The 17399-nt window shown below is 40.0% G+C and overlaps 1 protein-coding gene across 9 annotated transcripts in view; it reads right to left on the bottom strand.

The window, feature by feature from the left end:
• Window positions 1–17399, bottom strand: part of NSD1 (nuclear receptor binding SET domain protein 1) — a 172478-nt gene that overhangs the window by 56308 nt on the left and 98771 nt on the right. For all 9 annotated transcript variants that reach the window (XM_030808483.1, XM_030808479.1, XM_030808484.1 and 6 more), the window contains 4 exons: window positions 10549–10673; window positions 7995–8265; window positions 6636–6745; window positions 2234–2309 (listed from right to left, as the gene is read on the bottom strand). In XM_030808483.1, coding sequence (XP_030664343.1) covers window positions 2234–2309; window positions 6636–6745; window positions 7995–8265; window positions 10549–10673 — 582 coding nt within the window. The remainder of the gene's footprint in view (window positions 1–2233; window positions 2310–6635; window positions 6746–7994; window positions 8266–10548; window positions 10674–17399) is intronic.

Consider the following 17399-nt stretch of genomic DNA (forward strand, 5'->3'; position numbering starts at 1 on the left):
TTGAGACTAACTCATGATGACATAACAAGAAGGGAAATGGCTACACATATGTAACTTCTCCCTCATATAGATTAAATAGTAAGTGTATAGGTTATTACAGAAATTTTAATTCATATGATTGAAATGACAAATCTTGTAGTTCCTCAAAGGAATTAAATCCTATAGATGAAAGGGAAATGCATTTTACTAGTCATCAGAAGATACCACTCCCTAGACTTCAAGATTGGAGACAATAATATAAATCACTATATGATTTAAAGATTAAAGACCGGGCACCATGGCTCCAGCCTGTAATCCCAGCACTTTGGGAGGCTGAGGCCGGCAGATCACATGAGGTCAGGAATTCGAGACCAGCCTGACCAACATAGTGAAACCCCGTCTCTACTAAAAATACAAAATTAGCCAGGCATGGTGGTGCATGCCTGTAATCCCAGCTACTCAGGAGGCTGAGGCAGGAGAATCACTTGAAACCAGGAGGTAGAGGTTGCAGTGAGCTGAGATCACGCCACCGCACTCCAGCCTGGGTAACAAGAGCAAAACTCCATCTCAAAAAAAAAAATAAAAAAAATAAAAGGATTAAGATGGAGAGTTGAGGCTGGGCACAGTGGCTCATGCCTGTAATCCCAGCACTTTGGGAGGCCAAGGTGGACAGATCCCAAGGTCAGGAGATCGAGACCATCCTGGCCAACATGGTGAAACCCCATCTCTACTAAAAATACAAAACAAATTAGCCAGGTGTGATGGAGTGCATCTGTAGTCCCAGCTACTCAGGAGGCTGAGGCAGGAGAATCGCTTGAGCCCGGGAGGTGGAGGCTGCAATGAGCCGAGATTGTGCCACTGTACTCCAGCCTGGGCAACAGAACCAGACTCCATCTCAAACCAAAAAAAAAAAAGTAATTCTTCTAGTCCCTCCTGCACTTTCCGTTAAACACATTTCAACTGTGTTATAGAAACATAAAGAGGAATCTAAGAGGTATTTCATAAAACATTTAGGATATTTATGCTAGTTAACAATATGAAAACTGGAGTTTTGAAGACTGCCTCAGTGAGCTCTTTTTTGACTGCCTGATTGAGTTGGAGAAGCTCTGCCATCAAAACTGCTCACAGCCTAACACTAAAAGAAGAGTTAATATGAGCACAACAGAAAGGTTTGAAATTCTCGTAAGTTGGAACACTTAACACAAAATTTATAATGGATAAAGTTCACGTTGTAGGTTTTATTTTAAAAACGAAATATAAAAATACAGGAAAAGAGCTGATGTTATTATTATTACTACTATTATTTTAAGAGACATGGTCTCTCATTGTTGCCCAGGCTACAGTGGCTAGTGTGAGCAACAGCTCTCTGTAGCCTCAACCTCTCGGGTTCAAGGGATCGTTCCATGTCAGCTTAACAAGTAGCTGTGACTACAGAAATACACCACCATGCCTAGCTAATTTTTTTAAACTGTAGATAGAGACAGGGTCTCACTAAGTGCCGAGCCTGGTCTGGATGGAACACCTGGCCTCAAGTGATCCTCTTATCTTGGCCTCCAAAGCGCTGAAATTGCAGTTGTGGGCCACTATGAAAGGCCTGATATTATTTTGAAAGCAGCTTATTTTTAAATCTTACAAGGAAATTGACCAACCTATGGGATTACAATTGCCACATGGCTAAAATAAGCTAACATATTGCTAGATTTACTTGTTAGAAAATTTAATAATCGTAGACCACATGAAATATAATCTTCCCATGATACTCTTTGCTAGGAGACCACATCTGTTGCAGTGTGCTCAAATCTGGAATAATATTTCAAAAATGACACTAATCAATAAATGGCATTGGCAGACAAATGAAGAGTGGAAGAAAGAAGTGGCATGGAGAAAACCTAGGGTGGATAAGAAGACAGGAGTATGACCATGAAATTGGTCAGGTGTGGATTTAGTTCCCTGACCTTGCTACCTTGTTCATCTTCACATTTCTTCTATAAAACAGGAATACTATAGATAATAACCTAACTCTCTGTAATGCTTTAGAGAGATTACAGGTAGCATTCCTACTAAAAGTCCTGGTAGAGTAGATATTCAATTTATCAATATTTTTTCTTTTTCAGGAAGCAGATTTTGGGCAAACCAGTTTTAAAACTTGTACCTCACTGGTCGGGCTTACAAATGTAACAATTTTTGCGGTTAACAGACAACGTGCTTCAAACTTACTACTGCATTACGTTTTTTAAATCTCAAAAATACTCACCTCCACCAAAATCTTTTGAATAAGATGTGGCACAAGATTCAGTTATGCCATTCTCCAGGTGACCAGCTTCATAGCACTACAAATAAGTGAAAACAACACCATTTACAGAGGAATGAAAAAATAAACCCTTTACTTTATATGCCAAAGTCTGAATTGTCAGCTACCATGGATATTGAATTTTGACTTGTTTTAGCAATTAAAGAAATCAACATGACCACAGTAAAGGGTTCAACGGAAACTTCAGGGGGAAAGGAATCAGATTTTAAAATGCTCCAACAGACAGGGCATGGTGGCTCACACCTGTAATCCTAGCACATTAGGAGGCTGAGGCGGGTGGATCACCTGAGGTTGAGAGTTCAAGACCAGCCTGACCAACATGGAGAAACCCCGTCACTATTAAAAATACAAAATTAGTCGGGTGTGGTGGCACATGCCTACAATCCCAGCTACTCAGGAGGCTGAGGCAGGAGAATTGCTTGAACTCAGGAGGCAGAGGTTGCAGTGAGCCAAGATTGCACCACTGCACTCCAGCCTAGGCAACAAAAGCGAGACTCTATCTTAAAACAAAACAAAACAAAAACAATGCTCCAACAGACCTGTGAACACCACCTACTCCTTAAGAAAAAATAAAGATTTGCCAGAGATTTCCAACATATATACTAGATACACAATGCTTTCTGTGACTGAAATGGAGAAAGAGAAGGTGTATGTACCCAGAGATCCACAGGCTCAATTTTATTGCACTCCACCCTGTACTTAAAATCCATCTTCCTGGCCGGGCGCAGTGGCTCATGCCTGTAATCTCAGCACTTTGGGAAGCCGAGGGGGGCAGATCACCTGAGGTCAGGAATTTGAATCCAGCCTGGCCAACCATGGCCAACATGGTGAAACCCCGTTTCTACTAAAAATACAAAAATTAGCTAGGTGCTAATGGCGCACACCTGTAATCCCAGCTACTCGGGAGGCTGAAGCAGGAGAACTGTTTGAACCCAGGAGGCGGAGGTTGCACTGAGCCAAGATCGCGCCAGCACACTACAGCCTGGGAGACAGAGCAAGTCTCAAAAAAAAAAAGAAAAAGAAAAAGAAAAATAATTCATCTTCCTACAACTGTATTCACAGCTATTAGATTTGACAGATACCTGTTTACTTCGTGAACTGTAAATTAAACAGTTCTGAAATACTGAATGACATTCCAACTTAAAATGACTTCAGATTAATCCAAATTAAAGCAACATTAAAACTCAAAACAAATACTCAACATTAGGAGTCTAATCAAGAGCCAAACATTTTATTCACCCACTACGAATATACTTGTATGAATTAGTTCCACCCCAAGCAAATGTCTTTTCCTACAAGAATGATAATAGTCTTCATCATAACTATAAAACAACATTTAGTGGTCACAAAAAGTCAGTATAGTAAAGGCCATTCTGGCTGGGCGCGGTGGTTCACACCTGTAATCCCAGCACTTTGGGGGGCCGAGGCAGGTGGATCACCTGAGGGAGTTCGAGACCAGCCTGACTACCATGGAGAAACCCTGCCTCTACTAAAAATACAAAAAATTAGCCAGGCATGGTGGCACATCCCTGTAATCCCAGCTACTTCAGAGGCTGGGGTAGGAGAATCGCTTGACCCTGGGAGGTGGAGGTTGTGGTGAGCCGAGATTGTGCCATTGCACTCCAGACTGGACAACAAAAGCGAAACTCTGTCTCAAATAAATAAATAAATAAATAATAAAGGCCATTTTTGCTGTAGAATTCCTAATGTTTGGGACTAAAACAAGATAAAATACAGCTGTGAATTTCTGAATGCTCATGTTATCATATTAATAAATCATAAGACTGCAATTCTCCTCATGTTCACTATATATCAGAAGTCTATGTCAAGTAAAATGAATGGGCAAATGTTAGGTATCCAATTCAACAAAACAAGACTCCTAGACAAATCCACAAAATACATTTCTGTAATTTTTTAAAAAATAGCAATCATTTTATTTAGATAACAAATTAGTTCATTGTTTAACAGTTACCCAAAAGCTGTGGAACAAAATAATTACAATGCTCCCCAAACTACAGTCAGAGAATAATGCAGGAAATATTCTCATTTCTATTATGATCAATTTTATAACTTAAAATAAAAATTAACAGCACACACACACACACACACACACACGCACACACACAACAATCATACCATATGAATAAAAATCAAACTGTTCTGTTTAGAATGAAAAAGACCAAATAATTTCTTAGAGGATGTGACTAAGATGCCAGTAACTTACTTTGCATATATAGTCTAGTGTGGATATACATTAGGCCAGAGTACCCTTAAAGCACTACCAGAACAGATCAATCTCTCATTCTGTTTGACATACTGATTAATCCACCTGCAGACAGGGTGGTGGTGTGCCTGGTAAACTAAAATGGAACTGAATCATGGCTTTAGCCTTATGACAAAATACACCTCAGAGTAACCAGGACTTCAACAATGAAGTAGGCCAGGTCAGATGGCAGGACAGACTCCCAAACAGACAAGAGGACACTTTTCTCCAGAGTTTGGTGCTAGCCATAACCAATAATTCTGATTTTCTCTTGCTCTGATCCCAAATTTAATGGCAACCCCCTCTCCCCAAAAGTAAAAATTCAACAGTGACAAACACTTATTAAGTATAATTAATACTTAAATGAGACTGGGAATCTGAGAGAGGGTGAGGATAAATATCAGGGAGTATTTTTTTTTGAGAGAGAGAGTGAGTCTCCCTCTGTCGCCTAGGCTGGAGTGCAATGGCATGACCTCGACTCACTGCAACCTCTGCCTCCCAGGTTCCAGCAATTTTCCTGTCTCAGCCTCCTGAGTAGCTGGGATTACATGCAGGTACCACAACACCCAGCTGTTTTTTTTTTTTTTTTTTTTGTATTATTAGTAGAGACGGGGTTTCACCATGTTGGCCAGGCTGGTCTCCAACTCCTGACCGCAAGTGATCCGCTCATCTCGGCCTCCCAAAGTGCTGGGATTACAGGTGTGAGCCACCACGCCCACCCAATATCAGGGATTTTTTGGTAAATGGTGCTAAAACAACTGGACATCAACATGGGGAGAACAAAACTCCATCTCAAAAATTCAAGAAGGAACGAAGGTTTGTATGTGAAACCAGAACCAAAAAGCTCCTAAAAGAAAACACAGGGAGAACATCTTTGTGTCCATGGGGTACACAAAAATTTCATTTATTGATTGATTGACTGAGACAGGGTCTTGCTCTGTCACCCAGGGTGGAGTGCAATAGCACAATTATACCTCACTGCAGCCTTGACCTCCGGGGCTCAAGACATCCTACCACTTCAGCCTTCTGAGTAGCTGGGAACAGACACGCAACACCACACCCGTTTTCTGGGGTTTTTTTTGGGATTGTTTTTTGTTTTGTAGAGACAATGTCTCCTTTATTGCCCAGGCTGGTCTCAAGCTCCTGAGCTTAAGCAATCCTACTGCCTCAGGTTCCCTAAGTCCTGGGATTATAGGCTTGAGCCACCGCACTAGATTTTTTTTTTTTTTTTTTTTTGAGACGGAGTCTCACCCTGTCACCCAGGCTGGAGTGCAGTGGCGCAATCTTGGCTCACTGCAAGCTCCGCCTCCCGGGTTCACACCATTCTCCTGCCTCAGCCTCCCGAGTAGCTGGGACTACAGGCGCCCACCACCACGCCCGGCTAATTTTTTATATTTAGTACAGAGGAGGTTTCTCCATGTTAGCCAGGATGGTCTCGATATCCTGACCTCGTGATCCGCCCACGTCAGCCTCCCAAAATGCTGGGATTACAGGCGTGAGCCACCACACCCGGCCGCCATCACACTAGATTTCTTGAATAAAACACAAAAAATATTCATCACATAAAAAAAAATTGATATCCAGTCTCTACCAAAAAAAGACAAAAAATTAACTGGGGATCCTGGGAGGCAGAGATTACAGTGAGCCAAAATTATGCCGCTGCACTCCAGCCTGGGTGATAGAATCAGACCCTGTCTCAAAAAAACAAAACAAAAGGGCTATGACGACACGGCAATAGGATAGAGTAGACTAGTGATGTTTGAGATAGTAGTTTAGTAGAAAACAAGTAAGAGGATATGAACCCAGAAAAGAAATTATAACAAACACAAACTTAATCTTCAAAGCATTTAAAAATTTTTTTCACTTGGAAAGGAAACCTGAAACCAGTTTATACACATACATGGTCACACAACTGCAAAACAGCCTTTCATGTAGGAAATCTCAGATCATGTATGCCTGCTGACACACACAATAATTTCTATATGTATGTACATCAATGTTGTAACTGCTACTCAGAATGTAATTTTTAAAATTTCTCACTTCCTGAGTTTATTTCTTTTAGAACTTACAAAAATAACATACCTTTTTAGAAAGGCCAAGGTCCCCCTTCTTGGGCATAAATCCAGGGTCTAAATCATTGGATTCAAGAAGTTTCTTAGTTGGTTTTCTTTGACGTTTACTTTCATAATTTCCTGAAATGCATGTATCTTTACATTAGATGATTTAGAAACTGGGCACAAGTTAATTTTTAAAAAATCTGTATACCACACAAAATGAATCTCAATGTTTTTGATGTTTTCCCCGTCATCTTAAGGGAAGAGGCAGGAAGGTAATTTGCTTATTATAAAATATTAGTAAACAAAACAAGTAAATAGTTCTCAATGCAAGCACAAACTAATGTGAGGGATGTATGTGTGGTGACTTTAAATCACAAAATAACTAAGGGAGAAATCAGAAGGACAGAATTGTCTTTATAACAACTGATTGTTGGTGAGGACAAAATAAGGAGAAGTGGAGTGAAATAGAACTTGGATAATGGTCATAAATGGACCAAGATTACAGTTTCTGCTCTGCCCCTAAGTAAATAAAATTCAATAGGTAAAAGATAATTCATAGGATCACTAAAGAATTATATAAAAGAGCTGACTTAATAGAGTTTTGGCACATAGTAGGTACTGAAATAATAACTATCTTTACTATTCCTTCAAAAATCTTTTTTATTATACCCAACTAGTTTAAGCACAATTGGAATCGTTTCTTTAAGGAATAACATCAAAAGCTACTGTTGATAATGTAAAAAAGTTATATCCAAAATTTAAAGAGGTACAGAAAAGAGGATTCTTCCCATTCCTTGACTGACTATAACATTCCATAGTTACAAGGTGAATTAGAGACAATACGTTTAGATCCAACTCTCCCCAGGTGATATATAAAGAATGATCAAGTGAGAAGTAACTGGTAATTAACTTCTAATGAACTGGTAATTACTATGTTGTCAGGTATATAACATTATACATTAATATATTATGATCTCCATTTTATAGATGAGGAAACAAGTTCAGAGATTAAACAACTTCCCAAGGAACACAAGGATTGGTGGAGCCAGCACTTGAAGCATAGTGCTTATTCCACTAATGTGCAGTGCCCCTCTTGAAGCCCTGTTATCCTGGTTGTTAATTTACACAGTGGCTGATCAACAATCATGAAGAGCAACACTGGAGCAAGGAGCATAGTTATTAAAAATACATCTTCTTGATAGTGTACCACAGTTCATGGTTAGTAACTATATCTAATTAGCCATCATTTTAAGTACTTCCCAGGACAAAGGGGGGTAGTTTATTGTATATAGATACAATGTTGGCTTTACATCAAAACATACTAAAATCTCCTGCTTCCTCTAATCATATCTGCTCAAATACTGAGACCCCAACCCCACCTTACCTGGCGTTTTAACTAGCAATTCCTCAGACTCAAGGGCAGGCCGTGGAGAGACTTCCGGAGCCACAGGCACAGACAAGGTCAGCTGCGGCAACTCAGCATGTCCACCTCCAAGTTCTGACTGAGCCAAGGGGCCCTCCAAAAACGGAGCCTCCCTTTCAAGAACTGGAGGCTCTTCTTTGGTTGAAATCAAAGAATTCTCGTCCACCTGCTTGTTCTGAGCACTAGATCGACCTCGGGCTAGAAGGCTTTCCTCTTCACAGCGGGAACTTACCTAAGAACAAAAAATAAAAATAGAGTCCACAGGCCAAAATTGTTGTAATTTAAGTGTCAAAAAGAATAACGCACTTTAAAAGGAATGAAATTCTGACAAAGGCTACAAAAAGTGGATGAACCTTGAAGACATTATGTATGCTAAGGGAAATTACTTAGACACAAAGAACAAATATCATATGATTTCAAGTATATGAGGTATCTAGAATAAGAAAATTCTTGAGACACCAAATAGAATGGCAATTGCCAGGGGCTGAGCAGAAAAGGGAGTTATTGGTTAATGGGTATTGACTTTTAGTTTGGAAAGATGAAAAAAATTATCGAGATGGATGGTGGAGATGGTTGCACAACAATGTAACTGTGCTTCATGCTACTCAACTGTACACTTAAAAATGGATAAAATAGGCCAGGCGCAGTGGCTCACCCTGTAATCCCAGAACTTTGGGAGGCCAAGGCAGGCAGATCACAAGGTCCAGAGATCAAGACCATCCTGGCTAACATGGTGAAACCCTGTCTCTACCTAAAAATGCAAAAAATTCGCCAGGCATGGTGGCGGGCACCTGTAGTCCCAGCTACTCGGGAGGCTGAGGCAGGAGAATGGTGTGAACCAGGGAGGCAGAGCTTGCAGTGAGCCGAGATCATGCCACTGCACTCCAGCCTGGGCAACAGAGTGAGACTCCGTCTCAAAAAAAAAAAAAAGGATAAAATAATAAAATTTATGTTATATATATATATTTTTAACCAAAATTAAATGAAGTTGACTGAGATACACTGAAGCTATAATATTGATAAGTCCACAACAATAATTCAAAAGCAGGGGAAAAAGACTGCTCTAATGTCTCCAATTAAAACAACTACTAATGAACTCCTTAATGTTACAATTGGTAATTAATGGGAAAGAAAGAAGCACTTATTCTGCCTTTCAAATATTTCAGGACAATAATAGAGTCCAATTAATGAAAGAGACTATCAGTTAATAAAAACAGAGAAAATAATAAAATCTGAAAGTCTTCATTTTGTAACCTCTAGTAAAATTATTGATATAGGTAAAGATCTTCAACTGGGGTTTTCAAAAAACCATCAGGGAAGCTGGGCATGGTGGCCTACACCTATAATCCCAACACTCTGGGAGGCTGAGGCAGAAAGATCACTGGAGCCCAGGAATTCGAGACCAGCCAGGGCAACATAGTGGGACACCGCCTCTACAAAAAAAATGTTGTTAAAAATTAGCCAGGTGTGGTAGTGTGCACCTGTGGTCCCAACTACTCAGGAGGCTGAGATGGAAAGATTGCTTAAACCCAGGAGGTCAAGGATGCAGTGAACCGTGTTCATGCATCTCTGCACTCCAGCTTGGGCAAGACACTGTCTCAATTTAAAAAAAGAAAGAACAAACTGTCAGGGAATGGCTCATGGGAATAAAACATTCCTTTTTTTAACCCTCTAATGTACAATATATTCCACATTATCATCTCTGATATAGTCTAGCTAAAAATGTTCAACTTCAATCTATCAAACTGATAGGTTCTATCTTCCACTTAACAGAGAACAGGAGATAGAGAAAACAATCTAAGTGACACCTATGAGGAAGCAATTACACAAATACAGAAAGTAGATAACTTTATATGTCACTCTCTTATAGACATGATCATGGGATTGTTCTGAATTCAAAGTGATTTGAGAACCATACCAACTAGTTACAATGAGCAGTCCTAGATTGAGTCCTGGTATGAATAATCCAAAGGTAAAGGTTAGGGGATAATTGGTGAAATTTGAAAGACAGTTGATGTCAGATAAACAGATCTTATATAAGATGTAAATATGTTAAATTGATTATAAAGGAAAATGTTCCATTTTTTAACTACATATTAAACTATGTAGGGGTAGAATGTCAAGATGTCTCTACTTTAAAATATTTCATTTAAAAAAACTGAATTAAAAAATAAGACAAATAAGATATATTTACTTTTGAAATTAGGGTCAGACTATATATATTTCACTTTATATCCTATATTTTTACTTAAGATTAAATCATAACAATATTCCTAAGTCATTACTCTTTGAAGGCAAAGAGGGAAAAATATATACATAAAGAAATACAATATGTAGACTCATTTATATATTTCCTGAATAACCACTAAATCCTAAGTACTGTGCTAGAAGCTGAGAATAAAAACAAGATCCCAGTTAAGGAAATTATTGTTTCATGAAGGTAAAGTATGACACTGAAGATAAAATTGCAGTTTCCTAAGGACCAGTGAAAGTTTGCCGAAATTTTGCAACATACCTTGTGCACCTGCTCCTGTACCTTCTTTTGTTTTTTCTTAGGAGCAAATATCTGATCATATTCTTCTGTATATTCCAAAAGCCACTTGCTTGGCTTCCTAAGGCGTTTCTTCTCTGACCGCACAGCTAAAAGATGATAAACAAATTCAGTATTAATCAAAAAGCTTCAGGAAAACCCACTGTTTTTATGAGACCATCTGATACTCCCAAAAGTAACCAGATGGGAAACCACATAGTAAAATAGACTATGGCTTAAGATGCAAGAGGCACAAAATGGCTTATGTTTTCTCATTTGCAAAAGGAGCTGGGGGAGACAAAAGGACTTGTGTCACTTTATATACACAAATAACAGAATATATGTGGCCTATCCAATATTAAGGAAAAGGTTAAATTTAATGCCAGGTCTTATAGTCACTGACACCTGTACATATAAAGCTAATATATACCTAACAAAAATATAGCATCTAGATCAGGTATATGGGTAAAATACATCTTGAGTTACAAGTTAAGTATGCCTTATCTGAAATGCTTGGGATCAGAAGTGATTCAGAATTTTTCATATTTTGGAATATTTGCATATATATATAGTAAGTTATCTTGGGGATGGGACCCAAGTTGAAACACCAAACTCATTTATGTATTACATACATCTTTTATACACATAGCCTAAAGGTAATTTTACAAAATATTTATTTTCTACATTATACAAAGTTTGTGTACAGTGAACCATAAGAAAGCAAAAGTGTCATTATCTCAGCCACCCATGTGGAATATCTGTGGTTGTTTGGCATTACCATCATTCCTGTCTCTGAATTTATATGCTACTGACAGGCAAACATTTTCTTATACTTATTCACACATAAGTACTTAACAGTAAAAATATGACATACCATTAATACAGTGAAAAAGTAACGTGTTCAGGGTAGCTAAGCAGCACTGTAGCATCACTAGAATACTTGTATCAGCTGATAAAAAAACAGTAATAACAATGTCGGGCTTTGTGTCTCCATCTATGATGCTGTGTTTTGATTAAAAGGTTACTGTATAAGGTAAGAAGAAACATCATCAGAAGCAATTGAGGAACGAGGAAGTCCTCTAGAATAAAGAGGCATTCCGTGGGATGGCTTTTTAAAACGTTTCCTCTAAAGTCATCTGTCTCATTAACAACGAGTATTGTCTAGAAGGATCTCATTTTATTCATTTATTTATTTTTTGAGACGGGGGCTCGCTCTGTCACCCAGGCTGGGGTGCAGCGGCATGATCTCAGTTCACTGCAACCTTCGCCTCCCAGGATCAAGCGATTCTCCTGCCTCAGCCTTCTGAGTAGCTGGAATTACAGGCGCCTGCCACCATGCCCAGCTAATTTTGTATTTTTAGTAGAGACAGCGTTTCACCGTGTTGGCCAGGCTGTTCTCGAACTCCTGACCTCAAGTGGTCTGCCTGCCTTGGCCTCCCAAAGTGCTGGGATTACAGGCTCTCGAGACACTGTGCCCGGCCCAAGGTTCTCATTTTATAAACTGACATGATTTCTTTTTCTGTTATGAATGAACACTGCTCTGGTCCTTCAATAAGCCCATCACATACATTAACCATGTCATCTACAGGTACTTTTTCTGCAGTGTTAATGTCATCTTCATTATCACAATCACTCTGATTCAGATCGATGTCAGCTCTATCACCATGGTTGAACAAAGAAACGGGAGCCTCTTTGTCGATATTAAAAGCTTTCTTGTTATCCACTTCTTCCAGCTTACTGACAAATGGAAGGTATACTTTTTGCATATGTAAGGATGTTACATATTTTTCTTACTTTACTGAAGAAGCCATCAAAATCACCACCTTGTTCATTATCATCAGTGAACACAGTTGAAGGTCAGAAGTGGTGCCAGGCATGCACAGCTGTACCTTTAGTCACTGTGTTCCAGGCACTGACAACAGCATACATGGCATCCTTCACTCCTTTTGAAACCGTTTCACACCCATACATCTATTCACAGCTGCCAGCTTATTCAAGAAAGCGTTTTAATATTTACTCTTCATCAATCTAGGGATTCCCTGGTCATATGGCAGTGAAGTCACACTTAAAGGAAAAGCACATGGCATAAACATTATTTTTGATAAAATTGCAGCTGCAGGATGAGCTGAAGAGTTTTCAAGGAGGAACAGTCATCATCCAGTCCAGCTTCCCTGAAATAAGCACCAACGACTGCTACAAAATGTTTGTGAAATCAATCAGAAAAGATGTCTCTAGATATCCATGCCTTTCTGTTAGCATAATAACGAACCGGTAAGAAATTCATGCCTTTGGGGCAGGTGCGGTGGCTCAGGAGTTCGAGACCAGCCTGGCCAATATGGTGAAAGCCTGTCTCTACTTTAAAAAAAAAAATACTAGCCAGGCACGGTGGCTCATGTCTGTAATGTGAGCTACTCCAGATGCCGAGGCATGAGAATCACTTAAACCTGGGAGGCAGAGGTTGCAGTGAGCCAAGATCTAGCCACTGCACTCCAGGCTGGGTGACAGAGCCAAACTTTAAAAAAAAAATTCATGCCTTGGGGCTGGGTGCAGCGGCTCATGCCTGTAATCCTAGCACTTAGGGAAGCCAATGCAGGAAGATCACTTGAGCCCAGGAGTTCAATACCAGCCCAGTTAACATAGTGAGACCCCATCTCTCCTAAAAATTAAAAAAAAAAAAAAAAAAAAAAAAAAAAAAAAAAATAGCCAAGCATAGTAGCACACAGCTGTAGTCCCAGCTACCAGGGAAGAATGCTTGAGTCTGGAAGATCAAGGCTACTGTGAGCCGTAATTGTGCCACTGCACTCAAGTCTGGACAACAGAGCGAGACTATCTCCAAAAAAAGAAAAGAAAAGAAATTCATGCCTTGAAATCACTAATAGTGAGAACACAAGCTTTTGCCTATCATAGCAAGTTTACACTTACACATGCCTGCTTAATTAGTACATCCCAGCACAGTTATTCTGTCCTAGTCATCCTGAATTCCTGTAGGGGCTGTCTCGTCATACATGGTGGTCATTCTAATACCATACTCTTCCGTAAGATGTTTCACACTTACACCACTGTCTAGTTTATCCAAGATCCTGACTTACTTTCTGCACTATACCTAAATTCTTCCTCCTTTCTTATTACTCTTATCTATGGGGATATCTTCAGGTTTTCTGAAAAGTTCAACAAAATCTTTATACCACAAAGCAGGAAAAAATTCTTTTTAATTTAAAAACACAATGAATAACGTAGGAGGCTTTTGCCCCATGTGGGTTATTTTGGAAAACTTTCTGTTGGTGCATCCAGCCTGCACGTGTGCCATTTTATCACCTTTTATGGGTATAATTGCATGGGAAAATCCGGCTGTACTCGTAAAAGATACATCTAAGCTGAAGGGGGATGGAAGGATAGTTTTTCCCTAGGGGACACTGAATAAACTGTGCTGTGTTCCTGTGTTCTGACTGACGCATTGCATGATGTCAACTGTGGAATTTTCCACTTGTGGCATTATGTCAATATTCAAAAAGATTTCGATTTTGGAGCATTTTGGATTTCGGATTAGGAATGCTCAACCTGCATTTTAAACAACATCTCTATGGATTATGTAGAATATCAGAATGACATTTCAACAGAATATTATATAATTGGCACTACCATATGAATTTCAAAACCACTGTACAAACATTTCATCAGTTTAGTATCATATGGTTGTATTATTGTCTCATGCTAAAAAACTGAGAACTATACATCTAAACAGAATTATCAAAAAATATAAAAGGCATGGGAGGCCAAGGTGAGCAGATGGTTTGAGCCCAGGAGTTCAAGAACAGCCTGGGCAACAAAGTGAGACCATGCCTCTACTAAACATAAAAATATAGCTGCCTGTGGTGGCACACACCTGTGGTCCCAGCTACATGGGAGACTGAAGCAGGAGGATGGCTTCAGCCCAGGAGATAGGGGCTGCAGTGAGCCAAGACAGTGCCACCACACTCAAGCCTGAATGACACAGTGAAACCCTATCTGTAAAAGTAAAATAATAATTATATATAATTGATTATATGTCATTATCCCAATAACATATAAAGTGTATGTCATGTACGCAAAAGGCAGGAGAATAAGATTTAATATATATGCAATTGCTTTATGGCTCAAAAGAAAAGAAAAAATTGAAAGATTAAAAATGGAATTTTGGGTACGTCCTTTAAAAAAATCTTGTCACAGGTTGGGCGCAGTGGCTCATGCCTGTAATCTCAGCACTTTGGGAGGCCGAGGTGGGCAGATCACCCGAGGCCAGGAGTTCGAGACCAGCCTGCCAACGTGGAAAAACCCCGTCTCTACTAAAAATACCAAAATTTTGTAGTGGCGCATGCCTGTAGTCCCAGCTACTCAGGAGGGTGAGGAAGGAAAATTGCTTGAACCCAGAAGGTGGAGGTTGTAGTGAGTCGAGATCGCACCACTGAACTTTAGCCTCCATCTCAAAAAATAATAATAATAGTGTCATGTTTTATGATCAAAATATTAAAGTATACATTTTTCTTCAAAGTAATGGTGAAAACAGCTAGGCAAAGTGGCCCACGCCTGTAATCCAAGTACTTTGGAGGCACGAGCAGGAGGATTACTTGAGCCCAGGAGTTCAACACAAGCCTGGGGAACATGGCGAGACCTCGTCCCTACAAAAAGTTAAAAAATTAGCCAGGTGTGGTGGCACGCGCCTGTAGTCCCAGCTATTTGGGAGGCTAAGGTGGGAGGATCACTTGAGCCCAGGAGTTTGAGGCTGCAATGAGCTAGGATTGTGCCACTGCACTCCAACCTGGACAACAGAACAAAACCCTGTCTCAAAGTGGGGGCAGGGTGGTGACTTACACAAACCCATCAAATTAGTTAATTATTGGGGTGGCAAGGTCATAATTCCATCCCAAAGTCTCTCAAAATTCCCCATGAACACTTTTCATCAAAACGGGTCCCTATGCTATCACATCATGCCGCTTATCCCCATCCATCACTACCCCCCTCACACAAATTGGATCTCAATCCTAGACAGTCTCCTTCCTTTGTCTTCTTCTTGGCAGGTTCCATAGGCTAAGTCTTGTTGCATTTCCTCTTTTTTTTTTTTTTGAGTCGGAGTCTTGCTTTGTCACCCAGGCTGAAGCGCAACTGAAGTGCAATGCTGTGATCTCGGCTCACAGCAACCTTCACCTCATGGGTTCAAGTGATTCTTGTGTCTCAGTCTCCTGAGTAGCTGGGACTACAGGCACAAGCCACCACACCTGGCTCATTTTTCGGATTTTTAGTAGAGACAGGGTTTCATCATGTTGGCCCAGCTGGTCTCAAACTCCTGTCCTCAGGTGATCTGCTCACCTCAGCCTCCCAAAGTGCTGGGATTATAGGCTTAAGCCAGCACGCCTGGCCGAGTTTCCTCTTAGAATTGCTGTTTCCACTCTACCTGTGGGGTTTGCTTCTCTCATAGAGTAACTTCCCAGACTAGGCTTCAGTCCTCCAGCTCTCTATTTCCTTGCAGCTCACAATGAAACCAGCAGATAGCACAAAAGACTGGAAATTAAAGTGAGAAATTCTGTACTGGATACATCTATTAGGTGACAGAGACCTTATGGCTCATAAAACCTAAAATATTTACTATCTGGCACTTTAAGAAAAGTCTACCATGTCTTTCCCTAAATAAAAAATAGAGTAACATACTGAGGCTGAGGCACAAGAATCACCTGAACCCAGGAGGCAGAGGTTGCAGTGAGCCAAGACAGCAACACTGCACTCCAGCCTGGGCGACAGTGTCTAAAAATAAAAAATAAAAAATAAAAATAAGTAACAAATAGAGTAACATATTGTAAGTGAAACAGCTTGGTGACAACTGAATGAATTTTAAAAAGATGCTTCCTGGGTGGGATACAGTGGCTCATGCCTGTAATCTCAGCACTTTGGGAGGCTGAAGCAGGCAGATCACTTGAAGTCGGGAGTTCGAGACCAGCCTGGCCAACATGGTGAAGCTCCGTCTCTACCAAAAATACAAAAACTAGCCAGGTGTGGTGGTGCATACCTGTAGTCGCAGCTACTCAGGAGGGTGAGGCAGGGGAATCGCTTGAACCTGGGAGGCGGAGGTTGCAGTGAGCCTAGATCGTGCCACTGCACTCCAGCCTGGGTGACAGAGCAAGACTCCACCTCAAAAAAATAAAAAAAATATAAAAAGATGCTTCCTGGCTGTTGCTAGGCTTCCCCTCTTTCTTCCTTGCCTCAACTACCCCAACTCCCTACCTATGTTCTCTCCCGGTTACAGCACTTTTCAGTTAGAAAAGCATGGAGAATTCACCTACTCTTACTACAAAGGAGCAAAGTGAGGCAAAAAAGTAAGTGATTTGCCAAGCTAAGATAAAGAATATACCAGGAACAAAGGAGGAATATGATCTTTTGGATATTGGAAGAAAATATCAAAATCCATAAAACTGCACAAGTCAATGGAAAGAGGAGTAGTTATGCAAACCTTAATACAGGATATGTAGCAAATATCAAACAAAGCAAGAGCCAAATCGCCTACCCCTAAGGTTCTCAGCAAATACGCTCTAATTCCTACCCCACAACCAGTACGTCATGCCCACTATACAACTACAAAATGTCACTGTATTGTGAAGAAAGAGATAAATGACAAATACTGGATGAGTATAGCAATAGCCGTAGACCTCAGAGTATACACTATCAACTAAAATGATAAAACAGCCAAAAAGTTGAAACAGCCCAAATGTTAATCAATGAATGAATGAATAAATAAAATTAGGCATATACCTACGGTAGAATACTATTTAGCAAAAAAGGGGACAAATTACAGATGGTAAGTTTTTTTT

This window comes from Nomascus leucogenys, unplaced genomic scaffold (genome assembly GCF_006542625.1).
Source record: "Nomascus leucogenys isolate Asia unplaced genomic scaffold, Asia_NLE_v1 Super-Scaffold_3019, whole genome shotgun sequence".
Taxonomy (NCBI): domain Eukaryota; kingdom Metazoa; phylum Chordata; class Mammalia; order Primates; family Hylobatidae; genus Nomascus; species Nomascus leucogenys.